General features: G+C 38.1%; 1 protein-coding gene across 2 annotated transcripts in view; it reads left to right on the top strand.

Annotated features, from left to right (window-relative positions):
* The window catches only part of PTPN22 (protein tyrosine phosphatase non-receptor type 22), a 60753-nt gene that overhangs the window by 20442 nt on the left and 20383 nt on the right, over window positions 1-19928 (top strand). For both annotated transcript variants that reach the window (XM_030326817.1, XM_030326816.1), the window contains 3 exons: window positions 1776-1862; window positions 17501-17574; window positions 17713-18518. In XM_030326817.1, coding sequence (XP_030182677.1) covers window positions 1776-1862; window positions 17501-17574; window positions 17713-18518 — 967 coding nt within the window. The remainder of the gene's footprint in view (window positions 1-1775; window positions 1863-17500; window positions 17575-17712; window positions 18519-19928) is intronic.

Here is a 19928-nt window from a genome sequence, read left to right as displayed (position 1 = left end):
CCTCTCCTCTCCCACTCAAGCTCCGCCTCCTCGGTGAAACATTCCCAGCACAGATCTCTCACTCTCTACGATGTTAATTTCACCCAGATTTCCACACCAATCGTTTTACCCACATTTCTAAATAAATGGTCTCCATCTTTAAGATGGAGTTTGGCATTCCTCATTCCTTATTCGCCAAGTGTTTACTGATATTTATTAAGCAACAGACACTTTCACACAATTTGTTACAACTAATTTTTGCTGCTTAAATAGCAAGACCTTCAAGCGTTTAAAGCACTTACAAAGTGAACTTGCACGTAGATTTGGAGGTAAAATAATTGACAGCGACAGTTTAGATGTTTTCATCTAGCATTTGTGAATGGGAGGGAAAAAATGAAGAGCTATTATAATATAAGCCTTCTGTTTGGCCCACACAGGTTTTCCACTAATAGCTAGTGGAAAAAAACTTTTTTTTTTCATGTGTTGACTGTAGGTGTTTCTATATTCAGCTTGTAAGGGAAAAAGTTTCTGTGAAATGTAAGCATTGGCTGGTTTAGTGCTACCAGACTTCAAAGAAGGCTGATCCCTGTAAATGTATAAAGATTCCAGGAGGTTGCATCCTAGTTGTCTAATATCACACTGTGAAACTGCATCAAGAAATACAACCATACCCCATTTCAGAGAAAGTTCATTTCAGGCCTACTTGTAAGAGTTGGAAGACAGCTGAAACGATTTTAAGTTAGCCTTCCCATGCTGGCACTATCAGCAACTAGCTGAACAAATACCTTACCAGTTGTAGCTGCTTTTTCTGACACCACGCTAACCAGGAAATAACCACTGTAACCAGCTGGGTGCTTCCTGTCTGATTTTTCTCTCTTCTTAAAAAAATAGAAGAGTGTACAAATGGATGTGTTGGGTGATAGACTCTATTGTTCTCCTGCTAAAATTGTAATTGGCAAAGGTTGTGCTTTATTTGTATAGAGTTGTGTAAAGTGTCAGGGGAAACCCTGTTTAGGCTCTTTCAGATGAAAAGTAGATACAAAATCAAGTGCTTGATCAAGTATGGCGGCAGAAAACTCCCCACAAATCTTGTAATTGTGGTGGTCTCATTTTCTATGGTGAAATCCTTTTACAAGCACAAATTTCCAAACCCTTCAGTGCTCTACGTCGCTTCAGTATCTCTGCTAGGAGCCTGTTTCAGCAGCTTGATCCAAGTGCACTAAACTAAGAGTCAGAAGATTCAAGTTCTAATTCAAGTCTGGACCTTACTTCTGAATGACCTTGCACAGTGTGAACAGGAATAACAGGCTACCTACTTTACAGATCAATTGTGAGGGTCAAGTTTGAGAATACATATTGAAGCCATCTATCTACCCATCAACCACAATTCTATCTAACTTTTTCTGGAAAAGATGAAGGTAACTGACAAAAAAAAAATGCATCCAGGATCCAATACAACTTTTAAAATGTAAGCAAGGAAAATAGAACTGGAGGGATGATGGTGGAGAGAAAGATAAGTGAGAAGGTGGAGTAGAACATAAAACATGCTGGAAGGCCCTTCCTTGTATATTTAGAGGTAGACGATCAAATATTTAGCTGCATTTAGCAGCCTAAAAGTGCTTTGCAATCCGAAATGGGCCACACAAACATAAGGGCACTACAATTAAACTACTGTTGATGATCTTCAGATCTGCTACACTAAGATTTGACTGATGTGCATACTCCCAAACTCTGGTTCTGTATTTCACCAAGTTTTTTGTTTGTTTTCCCTTGTTCCGGTTTGTGATGCTCTGCAGGAACAGTATGAACTGGTCTACAAGGCTGTATTAGAACTATTTAAGAGACAGATGGATGTCATCAGGGGTAAAAAGTCAGGAACAGAGGTAAACATTAAACTTGATATTTTGTCTCTCTTTCTTTTTCATATTTGATTTTGGTCAAGGGATCTCAGATCAGTTGTCGAACTTACCTAATGATCCATTGTCACAAGTAAATGGGACATGGGGTGCATTGGGGCTACGCTGCCGATCTCCTGTGGAGAAGGACAAATTAATTGAAGTACTCCAATGTAGAAAATGAATCCCTTGGTTCACCTATGGTATACGATTTTCAGCGAAATTTAGAAACCATAGGAGTGAGTGAGAGGGCAAATGTATATTCTCTTTCCACGTAAATAGCTGTGTGGCCAGTTAAAAGTGAGAGTGACAACCCTAAAGTGAATTCAGAGTTGAGTACTGATGTGAATTTTCAGGTTCTTCTAGCTGCGTTTTGATTGTGTATGCCTCATCAAATTTTGTCAATATTTTAGAGCATGTGGAGGATTTTCAACTGAAGGTCTTAGGTATAAAAACAATTATGATTTAACCAAATTCCAGTTAAGAAATATTGAGCATTCTAGGATATGCTATTTTGATCTCATGATGAAAATTGAGAAGTCAAGTACTTGTTCTATATAGTCACAAAGTATTAGGTTCTGAACAAACTTTAGGAAGACAAAATTACTATTTTACCTTGCAAGGGTATATTTAGTTACATATACATATTAACTTAATTTTTAATATTAAAAATTTTTTTCAACATTTATTTATTTTTGAGAGAGAGAGAGAGAGAGCACGTGTACACACAAGTGGGGGAGGGACACAGAGAGAAGGAGACACAGAATCTGAAGCCAGCTCCAGGCTCTGAGCTGTTTGCATACAGCCTGATGTGGGGCTCAAACCCACGAACCGTGAGATCATGACTTGAGCCAAAGTTGGAAGCTTAACCAATTGAACCACCCAGACACCCCTGGATTCTTAATCTGAAAATATTCACTGAGGACCTACTGTTATCACAGTATTAAGAATACAAAGTATGTAAGACATGATTCTGATGGTAACTCCTGTCAGTTGAATGCTGAATCATGATGGGGAAAGGAAAGAAAGCCAGAAAAACTGTTGAGGCTTGAAATGGACTAGGTAATCCTATTGTTAGTGTCAACTTCAAGGAAAAACAATGTGGTAGAAGGACATGGAAATAAGAATATAGTTTTGTTAGAAATTGCTACTTGTATCCTGTTTATGTCTACTTCATTGGCTAGTATTCCCAGGTTAAATGATAGAGGCGATTATGGACAACCGAATTTTAATGGAAAAGATTCTCATGTTTCACTATAAAGTGTGATGCTGACTTGGAGACATTTGTTTGTTTGTTTATACCTCTTAATCTATTTCACCCTTTCTGCCACAAGCCTCCCTTCTGGCAACCACCAGTTTCTTCTCTATAGTTAAGAGTCTGTTTTTTGCTTGTTTATTTTGCCTTTTAGATTCCCCATATCAGTGAAAGCATAAGGTATTTGTCTTTCTCTGTATGAATTATTTCACTTAGCATAATACTCTCTAGATCCGTCCATGTTGTTTCAAATGGCAAGATTTCATTCTTTTTTGTGGCTAATATTCCATTATATATATATATATATATATATATATATATATATAGTAATATATGTATTATTGCCTGTAGCTGTCCAGTTTACACACACACTCACACACACACACACACACACACACACACATATATATATATATACATGTATCTCACTTCTTTATTCAGCTATGGATGGACACTTGGGCTGCTTCCATAATTTGGCTATTGTAAATAAAGCTGCCATAAACATAGGCATGCATATATCCCTTCGAATTAGCGTTTTTATATTCTTTGGGTAAATACCCAGTAGTGTGATTACGCGATCAAATGGTAGTTCTATTTTTAATTTTTTAAGGAACCTTCATACTGTTTTCCATAGTGGCCACACCAATTTATATTCCCACCAACAATGCACAAGGGTTCCCTTTTTGCCACAACCTCTCCAACACATGTTGTTTCTTGTGTTTTTGATAGTAGCCATTCTGACAGGTGTGAGGTGACATCTCATTGTGGTTTTGATTTGCATCTCCCTGATGATTAGTGATGTTGAGCATCTTTCACGTGCCTGTTGACCATCTGCATGTCTTCTTTGGGAAAATGTGTATTCACGTCCTCTGCCCATTTTCTAATCTGATTTTTTTTTGGTATTGAGTGTATAAATTCTTTATATATTTTGGATATTAACCCCTTATGGATATATAATTTACAAATATCTTTTCCCATTCAGTAGGTTGACTTTTTATTTTGTTGATGATTTCCTTTGCTGTGCAAAAGCTTTTCATTGTAGTGTAGTCCCAGTAGTTTTATTTTTACTTTTGTTTCCCTTGCCTGAGGAGACATATCCATAAATATTTTGCTAAGGCCAATGTCCAAGAGATTACTGTAAGAGATTACCTATGTTTTCTTTTAGGAGTTTTATGATTTCAAGACTCGCATTTAGGTCTTTAATCCATTTTTACTTTATTTTCTTATATGGTATAAGAGAGTGGTCCGGTTTAATTCTTTTGCATGTAGCTGTCCAGTTTTCCCAACACCATTTACTGCAAAGACTGTCATTCCCCATTGTATATTCTTTTCACCTTTGTCATGGATTAGTTGACTATATAAGTGTGGGTCTGTTTTTGGGATCTCTGTCTGTTCCATTGATCTATGCATCTATTTTTGTGTCAGTACCATACTGTTTTGATGAATATAGTTTGTAATATATCTTAAAATCTGGGATTGTGACACCTCTAGCTTTTTTCTTCTTTCTCAAGGTTGGCTTTGACTATTTGAGGTCTTTTGTAGTTCCATACAAATTTTAGGATTATTTGTTCTAGTTCTACCAATTGCTACTGGTATTTTGACAGGGGCTGCATTGAATCTGTATTGTTTTGGGTTGTATGAACCCAAGTGTTAACAGTATAAACTCTTCCAATTCATGAGCATGGTATATCTTTCCATTTGTTGTTGACATCTTCAATTCCTTTAACTAATGTCTTATAGGTATAGGTCTTTTACCTCGTTGGTTAAATTTATTCCTAGGCATTTTATCCTTTTTTGGTGCAATTATACATTTGACTGTTGTTTTTTAATTGTTTAAAGAGAGTATTTATTAATTTCTATTTTACTAGGAAATTTTTAGAGAAAGAATGTTGAAGTCTCTCAATTGCATATTTTTGCACTCATGGAATGATCACATGGATTTTCTCCTTTAACCTATTAGTACAGTCATATCATTGGATTTGGTGGTATCAAACCATCCCTGTACTCTTAGAATTGACCCTTCTTGAACAAAAGATATTCTTTTAATGTGTTGCTAGAGTATGTGGACTAATATTTTATTTAGGTTCCAGAAAATGACAATACTCAAATTTAGCCCAGTAGCAGTGTCATGGCTCCAGGTGAGTTGCCTGAAGTGGGCCTTTAGTCAGTAGATGGGAACATAGGAACACAGCTCAAACTCCCATAGAGGGAATTGGTTAAAGTTCACTAAAGAGGATTTCTGTTTCTGGGAAGATCAAGTGGACATACTTTTTCCCCCCTATTCCTCCCACTAAGTGCAACTGGAAACAACTGACATTATAAATAAAACAACTCTAAGAAGGTTCTGAAAGATAGAAAGAAGTCAGACTAGCTAGGGACTTTGGGACCTGAGGAAAGACATGATGATAAGTTCCTTGGGTTTTCTTTTGCCTCATTTTTGCAGACTTGGAACTGAAAGTCAACAACCTGGAAATGCCAATGGTACAGACAAACAAAACAAAACAAAACAAAACAACAACAAAACAACAACAAAAGCCTGCTCTGTCTAGGCAAAGGATCCGTAAAGGGGCAGTCCAGCAAGATAGAAAACTTTTAGATAATCATTACTCTCCTTTAGTCAACACCACAGAAAATAATGGCCCCTAACCCCACCCATGTCAGCAAAGGCTGAGTGGGGTACTAGATTCCCATCTTTCTTCCTTCCTTCCTTCCTTCCTTCCTTCCTTCCTTCCTTCCTTCCAGGTTTGTATATTTATTTTGAGAAAGAGAGCAAGCACAAGCAGGTGAGGGGCAGAGAGAAGGAGAGACAGAATCCCAAGGAGGCTCCACACTGTCAGCGCAGAGCGCCATGCGGGGCTTGAACTCAGGAACCATGAGATGGTGACCCGAGCTGAGATCAAGAGTCAGATGCTTAACCGACTAAGCCACCCAGGCGCCCCCTAGATTCTCACCTTCCTAAAACCGTAGTAAAGTGCTGAAGTGGTGTCAGAGAAGATCAGGTAAAGAGCGAAGACTTTCATCCCCATTGGCCTCCATGAGAGCTTCCTGCAGTGTCAGTGGAGACCACATGGGGAGCCTCTCCTGATGTGTCTCTGCTTGGGTGTCAACAGAGGCTCAGCGAGCAGACTAGGGGAGGTCGGTTCTATGTGGCAATAACAAGGCAGTAATGAGGCAGCACCTTTCCTTTCCCCTGTCAGAATGGAGTTAAAAATAGAAGAACCCAGTTAAAAGAGGCTTAACTAAGATCCAGAGCCTCATAATGATACAGAAATGTCTAGGGTTCGATTGAAAATTACATGTCATACCAAGAATCTAGGAAGACCTCAAACCAAATGAATGAAAGACAATCAATAGATGACAATACTGAGATGATAGAGATGTTAGAATTATCTGACAAAGATTTTAGAGCAGCCACTGTAAAAATGCTTCAATGAGCAATTACAAACATGCTTGAAAAGATTTTAAAAATGGAAAATCTTGGGGCGCCTCGGTGACCTTTCAGTTAAGCGTCTGACTTTGACTCAGGTCATGATCTCACTGTGTGGTCAAGCCCCACATTGGGCTCTGTGCTGACAGCAAGGAGCCTGGAGCCTGCTTCAGATTCTGTGTCTCCCTCTCTCTGTCCCTCCCCTGTTTGCTCTCTCTCTCTCAAAAACAAACATTAAAAAAAAATAATAAACATTACAAATTTTTGAAAAAAAAAAGGAAAGTCTCAGCAAAGAATTAATAAAAGGGTTCAGCAAAGAAACAGAAGATATAAAGAGGAACCAAGTGGGAATTTTAGAACTGAAAAAGGTAGTAACTGAAACAAAATAGCTTAGTAGATAGGCTCAAAAGCAGAATTCAGGGTACCTACAGAAAAAAAGAACTAATGAACTAGAAAATAGAACAATAGGAATTTCCCAGTCTCAACATCAGAAATAAAATAGACTGGAAAAGAGAAAAAACAGAGCCTTAGGGAATTAAGGGACTATAACAAAAAAACTAGCACTTGTGTCAGCAGAGTTCAAGAAGGAGAGGGGAAAAAAGTCAAGGCAAAAAAAGAACTTAAAGACTCATCACATTTGGGCTGCCTGGGTGGCTCAGTTGGTTGAGCGTCTGACTCTTGATTTCAGCTCAGGTCATGATCCCAAGTGTCATGGGATCAAGTCCCGTGCTGGGCTCTGCACTGAGTACAGAGCCTGCTTGGGATTCTCTCTTTCTCTCCCTCTGCCCCTCTCCCCTGCTCATACTCTCTCTCCCTATCAAAACAACAACAACAACAAAAGATGCATCATAATGAAGCTGCTGAAAGCTAAAAAGAAAACTTCTATGAAGCAGCCAGAGAAAAATGGTCTTCACTATAGGGGGAAAACAATTATAATGATAGCAAATTTGTCATCAGAAACCATAGAGGCCAGATGGAAGCGACATATATTTCTCCAGTGCAGAAAGAAAATAATTGGCAACTCAGAAACTCACACCCAGTGAAAATACCCCTCAGGAATGAAGAAGAAATCAAGACATTCTCAGATGGAAAAATAAACAAACAAACAACAACTACCAAAAAACTAAGAGAATTTGTCTGGGAGACCTTGCATATAAAAAAAAAAAAATGGCAAAGGAAGTTTTCTAAACAGAAAGGAAATGATGAAAGAAGGAAGGACATGATATGCAAAATCATGAGTAGATGTAATAGGTTTTATTTCTCTTCTTGAGCTTTCTAAATTGTTAGATGATTGATGCAAAAATTATACAGTCTTATGTGGTTCCAAATGTATTAGAGGAAGTATTTAAGCCAATATAAACGGGGAAAGGTTACGGACATAAAGGGAGGTGAGGTTTCTGTACTTGAACTAGTGAAATGATAACACCTGTAGTCTGTGATAGGTTATGTGTATATAATGTAATAACTAGAGCCACCACTACAGAAGCTATACAAAGACATACCTTAAAAAACACTATAGGTAAATCAAAACGAAATTCTAAAAAATGCAGGAAAAAGAAAAGAGAAATGAAAAACAGAACAGAAAACAAGAAATAAAATGGCGGACTTAAGCCCTAACATGTCAATAATTATGCTAAATGTAAATGGTATAAGTATACCAATTAACAGAAAGATTGGGGGGTGCCTGGGTGGCTCAGTTGATTAAGCATCCGACTCTTGATTTCAGCTCGGGTCATGATCCCAGGGTCATGGGATCAAGCCTGGTGTCGGACTCCGTGCTGAGCATGGAGCCTGCTTAGGATTCTCTCTCTTCTCTCTCTCTCTCTCTCTCTCTCTCTCTCTCTCTCTCTCTCTCTCTTTCTCTCTCTCCCCCCTTCCCCCTGTGCCCCTCTTCCCTGCTTGTGCACTCTCTCTCTTTAAAAAAAAAAAAAAGGAGAGAGAGACAGATTGGCAGAGTGTATTGAAAACATAACGACTATATGTGTCTATAAGAAACATGCTGCAAATATACAGGTTGGTTTAAAGACTGGAAAAAAAAGATACATCATGTATTCATATAAACAGGAATGAAGGAAATCAGTAGAGTAACTATATTAATACCAGATAAAGTAGACTTCAGAGCAAGAAAATTATCACAGGCAGGAAGGGACAATATATAATGGTAAAAAAATCAATCCACCAATAAGTCATACATACATAGCAATCCTAAGTGTGTATGGACCAAACAGAGCTACAAAATTTGTGAAGCAAAAATTGACAGAACTGAAAGGAGAAATAGACAAGTCTGACAACAGTAGAAGACTACAGTACCCTTCTCTTAAGAATTGATAGAAAAACTCAATAGAAAATCAGCAAGAATACAGGATAACTTAACAACGCCATCAGTCAACAGGATCAAATTGATATTGATAGAGCACTCGAACCAACAACACAAGAATACACACTTTTTTCAAGTGCTGATGGAACATATACCAAGATCAATCATATTATGGGCCATAAAACAAGCTCAAGCATTTAAAAGAATTGAAATCATACAGAATGTATTCTCTGTCCACAGTGGAATCAAACTAGAAGTCAATTAACAGAAAGATAACAGGAGAAGATTCAAACACTTATAAACTAAACTACATTTTTCTAAATTATCCATTGAGTGAAAGAGGAAGTTTCAGGGGAAATTAAAAAAAAAAACACATTGAACTGAATAAAAATGAAAATACAACATATTGAAATTTGTGGGACAGAGCTACAGCAGTATTAAGAGGGAAGCTTATAGCACTCTGAATACAAACATTTGAAGACAGTAAAAGTCTCAAATCAATAATCTGACTTCCCACTTTAAGAATCTAAAGGGGGGGGGGGGCGGGAAGAGTAAAAAAAAAAAAAAAAACCCAAAGAAAACAGAAGGAAAGAAAGAATGATTGGAAATTGATGAAGTGAAAACAGAAAAATAGTGGAGAAAAGAGCTGAAATGATCAATAAAATTGACAAACCTCTATGATGGCTGATTTTTTTTTTAAGAAGAAAATAAAAATAACCAATATCAGGAGTGAAATGGGATAGGCCTACAGGCTCTGCAGACATCAGAAGGATAATAAAGGATAATAAATACAAATGAACCTGACCACTTAGACAAAATGGATTACTTCCTCAAAAAGAAAAACCAAACTATCAGCCTACTCAACATGAAATAGATCATTTGAATAGCCCCATCACAGTTAAGGAACCTGAAGTCATAATTTTAAAACTCCCAAAAAAGAAATCTCCAGGCCCACATAATTTCACTTGAGTATTCTACCAAATGTTTAGGGAAGAATTACCACCAATTTTAAACAATCTGTACCAGAAAATAGAAGAGAAGGAAACACTTTCCCCATTCATATTTTCTATGGTGGTAAGATATATCATTTTATCACTATGGAAAAAATTACCATTTTAACCATTTTTTTTTTAAATTTTTTTAACGTGTATTTATTTTTGGGACAGAGAGAGACAGAGCATGAACGGGGGAGGGGCAGAGAGAGAGGGAGACACAGAATCGGAAACAAGCTCCAGGCTCTGAGCCATCAGCCCAGAGCCTGACGCGGGGCTCGAACTCCCTGACCGCGAGATCGTGACCTGGCTGAAGTCGGACGCTTAACGACTGCGCCACCCAGGCGCCCCCATTTTAACCATTTTTAAGCGTACAATGCAGTGGCTTTAAGTATCCTCCCTATGTGTGTGACCATCACTCCTATTTATTGCCAGAAGTTTTTCATCATCCTAAACAGAAACTCTCCACGGTCCCTACCCCAACCCCTAGCAACTTCTATTCTACTTTTTGTTTCTATAAACTTGCTTATTCTAGGTACATCAGATAAGTGGAATTGTGTATTTATTCTTTTATATCTGGCTTATTTCATGTGGCATGTTCTTAAGGTTCATCTATTTTTTTTAGCATGCATCAGACTTTCATTCCTTTTTATGGGTTTACAATATTCAATTGTGTGTACATTCCACATTTTGCTTATTCGTTCATCCACCAATTGACATTTGGATTGTTTCCCCCTTTTGGCTACTGGGAATAATGCTGCTATAAAAATTGATGTGCCAATATGTGTTGAAGTCCCTAATTTAAATTATTTGGGGTATATACCCAGAAGAATCCAGGAATTGCTGGATTCTACAATAATTTTAGGTTTTATTTTTAAAAGTACTACCAAACTAATTTTTTACAGTGGTTGCAAATTTTTTTTTTTAATTTTTTTTTTCAACATTTATTTATTTTTGGGACAGAGAGAGACAGAGCATGAACGGGGGAGGGGCAGAGAGAGAGGGAGACACAGAATCGGAAACAAGCTCCAGGCTCTGAGCCATCAGCCCAGAGCCTGACGCGGGGCTCGAACTCCCTGACCGCGAGATCGTGACCTGGCTGAAGTCGGACGCTTAACGACTGCGCCACCCAGGCGCCCCTGGTTGCAAATTTTATATCCCCACTAGCAATGCACAAGAGTCCCAATTTCTCTACATCTTTGCCAACACTTGGTATTTTCTGTTTTGTTTTGTTTTGTTTTGTTTAGATACCATCCTAATGGATGTGAAATAGTATCTTATGGTTTGATTTGCATTTCCCTCATGACTAGTGATGTTGAGCATCATCTTGTGTTCTTATTGGTCATTGGTATATCTTTTTTGTACAAATGTATATCCAAATCCTTTGCCTACTTTTTTTTTTTCAAAATTTTCAAATTATGGTAAAATACACATAAATTCACCACGTGAACTCATTCTAGGTGTATAATTGAGTGATACTATGAACATTCATTTTGTTGTGCAGTTATGACCATCATCTCTTCCCCGAACTCTTTTTATCTTGAAAAACTGAAACTTTATACCTATTAAATAATAGCTCTCCATTCCTTCCTCCCCCCTACCCTCTCCACTGCCCTTAGTAACCACTATTCTACCATATCTGTGAATTTTACCACTAGGTACCGCTCATCAGTGAGATCACACGATATTCGCCCTTTGGGTTTGGCTTATTTCACTTAGCATAATGTCCTCGAGGTTCATCACTATCATAACGTGTCAGAATTTCCTGCCTTTTTAAGGCTGAATAATATTCCATTGTATGCCACGTTTTGTTTCTCCATTCATCCATTGGTGAACAGGTGGTTTACTTCCACCTTTTGACTATTGTAAATAATACTGCTAAAAGTATGAGTGTATACAGATCATTTTGTGCCCTGTTTTCAGTTCTTTGGGGTATATATGCAGAAATGGAAATGCTGGATCATATAATTCTAATTTAATTTTTTTCATATAATTCTAGTTTAATTTTTTGCCATACTAATTTTTACAGCAGTGCACCATTTTACATTCCCACCAGCAATGTCCAAGGGTTCTAATTTCTCCACATCCTCACCAATACTTGTTATTTTGTTTATGGTAGCCATTCTAATGGGTATAAAGTAATATCTCTTGTTGTTCTGGTTTGAATTTTCCTGATTAGCGATGCTGAATATTGCTTCATGTGCTCACTGGCCATTTGTATACTGTCTTTGGAAAAATGTCTGTCAAGTCCTTTGCCAACTTTTGAATTGGGTTTTTGTCGCTGTTGAGTTTTAGGAGTTCTCTATATATTCTGGATATTAATCTCATGCCAGATATGTGACTTGCAAATATTGTCTCTCATTCTGTGGGCTGCCCTTTTACACCATTGATTATGTACTTTGATGCATAAATGTTCTTAATCTTTTCATAAAATCCAATCTTTCTATTTATTATTACTGCTAGTACCTTTGGTGTCATGTCCAGAAATCATTACCAAATCCAATGTCACGAAGCTTTCTGTGTTTTCTTCTAAGAGTTTTATAGTTTTAGTTCTTATGCTCAAGTATTTGATCCATTCTGAGTTAATTTTTATATATGTTGTAAGGTAAGAGTCAAACTTCATTCTTTTGGGGGCACTTGGGTGGCTCAGTCAGTTAAGTGTCCGACTTGGGCTCAGATCATGATCTCACGGTTCATGGATTTGAGCCCCACATTGGGATCTGCGCTGACAGCTCAGAGCCTGGAGCCTGCTTTGGATTCTGTGTCTCCCTCTCTTTCTGTCCCTCCCCTACTCACAATCTATCTCTCAAAAATAAATAAATGTTAAAAAAATGTTTAGGGGTGCCTGGGTGGCTCATTCAGTTAAGCATCGACTTCAGCTCAGGTCATGATCTCATGGTTTGTGGATTTGAGCCCTGCGTTGGGCTCTGTGTTAACAGCTCTGACCTGGAGCTTGCTTCAAATTCTGTGTTTCCATCTCTCTCCACCCCTCCCCCACTCACGCTCTGTCTCTCTTTCTCTCTCTCTCAAAAATAAACATGAAAAAATTAATTAAAAAATGTTTAAAAACTTCATTCTTTTGCATGTGGATATCCAATTGTCCCGGAGCCATTTGTTGAAAAGAGTCTTTTCTCCATTGAATGGTCTTGGCACCCTCACCAAAAACCAGTTTCCCACATATGTGAATTTATTGCTATGCTTTCTATTTTATTCCATTGGTCTTTATGACTGTTCTATGCCAGTACCATGCTGTTTTATTACTGTACCTTTGTAGTATATTAAAAAAATATTTTAAACATTTTTATTTATCTTTGAGACAGAGAGAGACAGTGCAAGTGGGGAGGGGCAGATAGAGAGGGAGACACAGAATCCAAAGCAGGCTCCAGGTTCTGAGCTATCAACACTGAGCTCGATGGGGAGCTCGAACCCACAAACCATGAGATCATGACCTGAGCTGAAGTCGGGTATACTGAGCCACCCAGGCGCCCGTCTTTATAGTACATTTAAAAAAAGTAAGCTCAATGCTCAACGTGGGGCTTGAACTCATGACCCCAAGATGAAGAGTTACATACTCTACTGACTGAGCCAGCCAGGTGCTCCTGTAGTATATTCTGAAATCAGGAAATAGGCGTCCTCCGAATTTGCTCTTCCTTTTCAAGATTGGTTTGGCGATTCAGGGTCCCTTGAGATTCCATATGAATTTTCGCCTGGATTTTTCTATTTTTTGCAAAACACCATTGGGATTTTTATAGGAATCTAATGGAATCTGTAGCTCACCTTGGGTAATATTATTATTGTAGCAATATTATGTCTTCCTATGAACAAGGGATGTCTTTCATTTATGTCTTATGTAGTTTCTGTCAGCAATGTTTTATAGTTTTTAGTATACAAGTCTTTCATCTCCTTGATTAAATTTATTCCTAAGCCTTTTATGATGCTAATATAATCAGAACTGTGTTCTGAATTTTCTTTTCAGATTGTTTATTACTAGTGTATAGAAAGGCAAGTGGTTTGGGTGTGATGATTCAACCTTACTGAATTTGTTTATTATTTCTAGGTTTCTGTGTGCATGTGTGGCATCTTTCAACATATGAGATCATATCATCTGCAAATGAAAATAACGTTACTTCCTCCTTTCCAGTTTTGGCACCTTTTGTTTTTCTCTTGCCTAATTGTTCTGGCTAGAATTTTAAGTACTAAGTTGAATAGAAGTGGTAAAAATTGGCATCCTTGTCTTATTCCTCATCTTAGGGAAAAGCTTTTAGTTTTTCACCGTTGAATATAATGTTAGCTGTGGGTTTTTCATATATGGTCTTTATCATGTTGAGGACACTCTCTATTATTCCTAGATTGTTGAGTGTTTTTATCATGAATTTTGTCAAATGCTTTTCTTCTGCATCAACTGACGTGATCAGATGGGGGTTTTCCCCTTTATTTTATTAATTTGGTGTATTATCTGGGTTGATTTTTGTATGTTGAACAATCCTTGCATTCTGGGACTAAATCCCACTTGGTCATGCTATATAATCCTTTTAATATGATGCTGAATTCAGCTTGCTAGTATTTGGTTGAGGACTTTGCATCAATAATCATAAAAGATATTGATCTGTAGTTTTCTTTTTCTTGTAGTATCTTTGTGTGGCTTTGGTATTAGCCAAAGGCTAGGTAAATGCTAGCCTCATAGAATGACTTAGCAAGTGTTCTCACCTGTTCAGTTTTTTGGAGGAGTTTGCATTAATTCTTCATTAAATGTTTGGTGGAATTCAATAATGAAACCATCTGGTCTTGGACTTTTCTTTGTCAGAAGGTCTTTTGATTGATTACTGATTCTATCTATTTACCAGTTGTAGGTCTATTTAGATGTCTCTATTTCTTCTGGAGTCAGTTTTGGTTGATCATGTGTTTCGAGGAATTTGTCCATTTCATCCAGGTTATACAATTTGTCAGTGTACAATTGTTCATACTATTGTCTTGTGATATTTTTTATTTCTGTAAAATTGGTAGAATGTATCTAGTTATATTTCTGTAATTTGAGATTTTAGTAATTTGAGTCTTCCCTCTTTTTTTCCTTAGTCTAACTAAGGTTTGTCCCTCTTATTGATCTTTTCAAAGGATCAATTTTTGGTTTTGTTGATCGTATCCACTGTTTTCTTAGTCTCTATTTCATTTATCTCTGCTCTAATCTTTAATATTTCTTTCCTTCTGCTTTCTTTGGGTTTAGTTTGTTTTTTTTCTAGTTCCTTAGGTATGAAGTTATTGATTTGAGGTCTTTCTCCTCCCCCTCCTCCTCCTTCTCCTTCTTCTCCTTTTTTTTTTTTTTTTTTTAATTTTTTTTTCAACGTTTATTTATTTTTTTTTGGGACACAGAGAGACAGAGCATGAACGGGGGAGGGGCAGAGAGAGAGGGAGACACAGAATCGGAAACAGGCTCCAGGCTCCGAGCCATCAGCCCAGAGCCCGACGCGGGGCTCGAACTCCCTGACTGCGAGATCGTGACCTGGCTGAAGTCGGACGCTTAACCGACTGCGCCACCCAGGCGCCCCATTCTTCTCCTTTTTTGAAAGAGGGAAGGGCAGAGGGAGAGAGAGAATCTCAAGTAGGATCCACACCCAGCACAGAGCCCAATGTGGGGCTCGATTTCACAACTGTGAAATCCTACATGACCTGAGCAGAAATCAAGAGTCAGACACTTAACTGACTGAGCCACCCAAGTACCTCAAGATCTTTCTTCTTTTTAAGAATGGGTGTCTATAGCTGTAAATTCCCTCTGAATATCACTTTCACTGTATCTCATACATTTTGGTATGCTGTGTTTTCATTCATTTCTAAGCATTTTCTAATTTCTGTTGTAATTTCTTCTTTGACCCATTAGTTGTTTAATTTTAGACATTTGTGAATTTTCCAGTTTTCCTTCTGCTATTAATTTCTAGTTTCAATCCATTATAATTGGAAAAGGTACTTTGTATGATGGCAATCTTTTAAAACGTATTAAGACTTGTTTTGTGGCCTACCATATGGTATATCCTGGACAGTGTTCCATATAAATTTGGGAAGAATATGTATGTTGTTAGGTGGACTGTTATATATGTGCTGTTAGATCTAATTGACTTATGGTGTTATTCACATCTGCCCTCTATTTCCTTATTGATCCTCTGTCTGATGTATCCATTACTGAAAGTGGGGTATTAATGTCTCTAATCAGTTTACTAGGCTTGCTGTAACAAGTATCACAAACTGAGGAGGGCTTAAAACAAATTTATTTTCTCATGGTTCTGGAGGAGGAAGTCCAAAATCAAGGTGTCAGCAAGGCCCTGCTTTCTCTCATAGCTCTAGAGAGCCTTCCTTGTTTCTTTTTAGTTTCTGGAGTTTGCCAGCAATCTTTGGCATCCATTGGCTTGTGGGTACATTGCTCCAGTCTCTGTCTCCATCATCACATGACATTCTCCCTGTATGTCTCTGAGTCTCTGCTATATGTTTTTATAAGGGCACAAGTCATTATGATAGGGCTCACCCTAATCCATCTTGACTAATAATATCTGCAAAGACTCTATTTCCAAATAAGGTCACATTCACAGATGTCAGGGGTTGGACTTCAACATCTCTTTTTGGGAGTCATAATTAAGCCCATAACAGGTGGAATCTGATGATTGCCAATGACATGTAAAAATATATTTAAACATCTCTAAAATCAGGATATATTTCACAAATTGATGGTATCTAAGATTCTGTGTGACACATTTCATAATGTGATAGTGGCTATGAAGAAAAAAAGATCGAGAGAGGATGACAAGTGTGTGGGAGTATGATTTGGAGTTGAGTGGTCAGAGAAGACTTTCTTATGCAGGTGACATTTAAGTAGAGAATCATTACTTAGAAAGAGCCAGACATGCAAAATCTGGAGCCAAGAGTATTTCAATTAGAGGGAAAAGTAAGTGGAAAAGCCTTGAATTGGAAACAAGTTTGGTACACTTAAAGAATGGCAAGAAAACCAGTATAGCTGGAGAATAGTAAGGAAGAAAGAGGTAAAAATAAGTCTGAGGGCCTAATGAGCACTTATTAACATTAAGAGTTAAGAAGATGTAATTTCTGAAGATAGGGTGTTCTTGAGAGTGAAGTTACTCCCAAAGACATTTTAAAACTCCCATATTTGATGCTATAAGAAACCCTTTCTAGTTTCTATAACACTATTATTCCCTTTTTTTGGATCCCTTTGACCTCAGTATGTGAACAAGTTCTTGTTAGGTTCAATATTTTAGAAACTCAATATTTTGGAAATCTCTTATGTGAATTATTTAAATACTTTATGCTTTCTGAAAACTAACTTCTCAACTTTATGAATTTAAAATACCTCATTGCTGAGGTGCCTGGGTGGCTCTGTCAGTTAAACGTCCGTCTTCGGCTCAGGTCATGATCTTGGCGGTTCATGAATTTGAGCCTGATGGGTTGGTGAGTTTGAACCCCATATAGGGCTCACTGCTGTCAGTGCAGAGCCCTCTTCGGATCCTCGGTCCCCCTCTCTGTGTGCCCCTCCCCCACTCGCATGCTCACTCTCTCAAAAATAAATAAAACTTTAAAAAAATAAAATATCTTATTGCCATTTCTTCACCAACAACCAATGTCTTATTTTTCTTGAAGATTCAAGCAAAGTATTCAGTTCTTGAGCAAAATCCCACCCTAGAAGCAGAGTCTTATTCTAATTTACCAAAAAGGTGAGTACAATTTTACACACCTCAGCGTTATCTAATTGTTTGGGGGAGTGCAAATCTCATGCATAGAACTCATCGTGATGCTGGGAAGAGGCCTCTTTGGGGTGCTGCGGTACCATCATTGCTTTCTTTTTGTTTCAGTGGCATAAAAGAAGCAAAAATGGTGAAGCAACAGAATAAACAAAAGATAAGGCTGAAAAGTGCAGACGCTTCTTCCTTTGGCCCCAGGACTCCTGAAATAAGTGAAAAGGAAGGGTTAGTTTTACACCCTGCTGAACAGAGCAGTTCGTTTGACATTTTGGAGCTAAATTGTGGTTGTAACAAAAATGCTGACACAACCGTGAAATGGGAGCCAAAGGCATTTCCAATAGTTGGGGAGCCTCTTCAGAAACATCAGAGTCTAGACTGGAGCCCCGTTTTGTTTAATTCCAAACCTGCAAATGTAGCAGGGGGATATTTCAACTCAAAGGGGCCGATAACGCGGACCAAATCAACTTCCTTTGAACTGATGCAGCAAAGAGACACCAAGGAGCTGGATATCAAGGAGAATGTTTTGTGTTTGGAACCTCAACCGCACAACTCTCCTCTTGGGCGGGCTCAAAAAGCGATGCACGTTTCTTCAGCAGAACTTAATTATTCACTGCCATCTGACTCTCGGCGCCAAACGGGCAATGCCTCTAATGCAAAGCAGCAGGACTCTAGTGCTGTTCAGGTGCATTCTTACATGTCCTTGGAAGATCCTTTTTTTTCATCATTGTCACCAAGTAGCACTGGTTCTAAGATGTCTCTTGATTTACCTGAGAGGCCAGATGGAACCGCTTTACCTCGTTCTCCACTGCCCGCGTCCTCCACAACCCTCTTCTCTTGCTACAATTCACATGATTCTTTAGCACTGAGTTCTCCAACTGGTCACCCTCCACCCCTGGACCAAGAGACAGCAGTAGTCGGTAAAGTATTTCTGAAAGTGTGTATAACATTTTAGATTTCACTTTGTTTCTATAGAAGATTTGGTTTCTTCTCATCCCTGCACACCCCTCCCCTCGTCTTTCTCTGCTTCTTTCTCCTTCTTCCTTCTCCTCCTCAAAGAAGTAAGTTCCAGAAGGGTTTTAATGATGCGGTAAGTTAAAAAAAGGCAATAACAAACATGTAATGGTTGATGAAACAGGCAGCAGAGGAGGCAGTCAGATCTATGCCAGTCAGAGTGCCTGTAAAGAAGGCAATCCTTATTTCTTGATATGTGTGTGAGAGGTCCACAATTTACCCTTAATATGCAGAAACAACTTCCAAAGGAACAGCAGAAAGGATTTGATCAACAGCACCACGTGGTCACTGGGGATTCTTATTACACTTTTTCTGTCTTTCTTTTTAAAAAAAAATTTTGAGACAGACACAGAGCGTGAGCAGGTGAGGCGCAGAGAGAGGGGGAGACATAGAATCTGAAGCAGGCTCCAGGTTCTGAGCTGTCAGCACAGAGCCCGACGTGGGGCTCGAACTCACAAACTGCAAGATCATGACCTGAGCCGAAGTCGGTCACTTAACCAACTGAGCCACCCAGGCGCCCCTCTTTTTTTTTTTTTTTTTAAATATATTTATTTGTTTTGAGAGAGAGTGAAAGTTGGGTGGGGCAAAGAGAGAGAGAGAGAGACAGAGAATCCCAAGCAGGTTCGGCACTGACAGCGTGGACTCTATTGTGGGGCTCCAACTCACAAACTGTGAGGTCATGATCTGAGCTGAAACCAAGAATTGGACACCCATGCACCCCAAACGTTTTCATTTTTTTAAAAAAGATTTTATTTTTTTTAAGTAATCTCTACACCCAACATGGGGCTTGAACGCACAACCCCAAGTTCAAGAGTCTCATGTTCCACTGACTGAGCCAGCCAGATGCCCCCACTTGGGATATTTATTGCACAATCATGTGGCTACACTGAGTTAAACAGATAGCTAAGAACTGAATTCTCTTATGTAGGAGTTGGAAGAGGAGGACCTGATTTCTTGTTGTTCTTGTGTAATAACTTAGTAGATGAGAATGTGTAGTTAGTATCCTGTGTAGGCCTTTAATCTTATATACACCTTTACGTTCATACTTTCTCACTTTTTTAATTCTAGATTTTTGCAAATTCGTATTATTTTTGTTTTATTGAGTGGTTTGAAAGTAGAAGTAAATATCCTGTTAGAGATGACTAGAATAGCTTGATATGAAAGAATGTGAAGACAAGAGCAAGTGTGACTCTACAGGTATATTATCAGAAATTTATAAATAACATTTTATGTGAATAGGAAGTAGAGAAAGCTTTTTTTCCTATAACGTTATTTATTATATAGTTTTTTAATAGATGTGTGTATATGGTATATGT

Source organism: Lynx canadensis, chromosome C1, assembly GCF_007474595.2.
Source record: "Lynx canadensis isolate LIC74 chromosome C1, mLynCan4.pri.v2, whole genome shotgun sequence".
NCBI classification, from domain to species: Eukaryota; Metazoa; Chordata; class Mammalia; order Carnivora; family Felidae; genus Lynx; species Lynx canadensis.
This window is presented reverse-complemented; position numbering and strand designations above follow the sequence as displayed.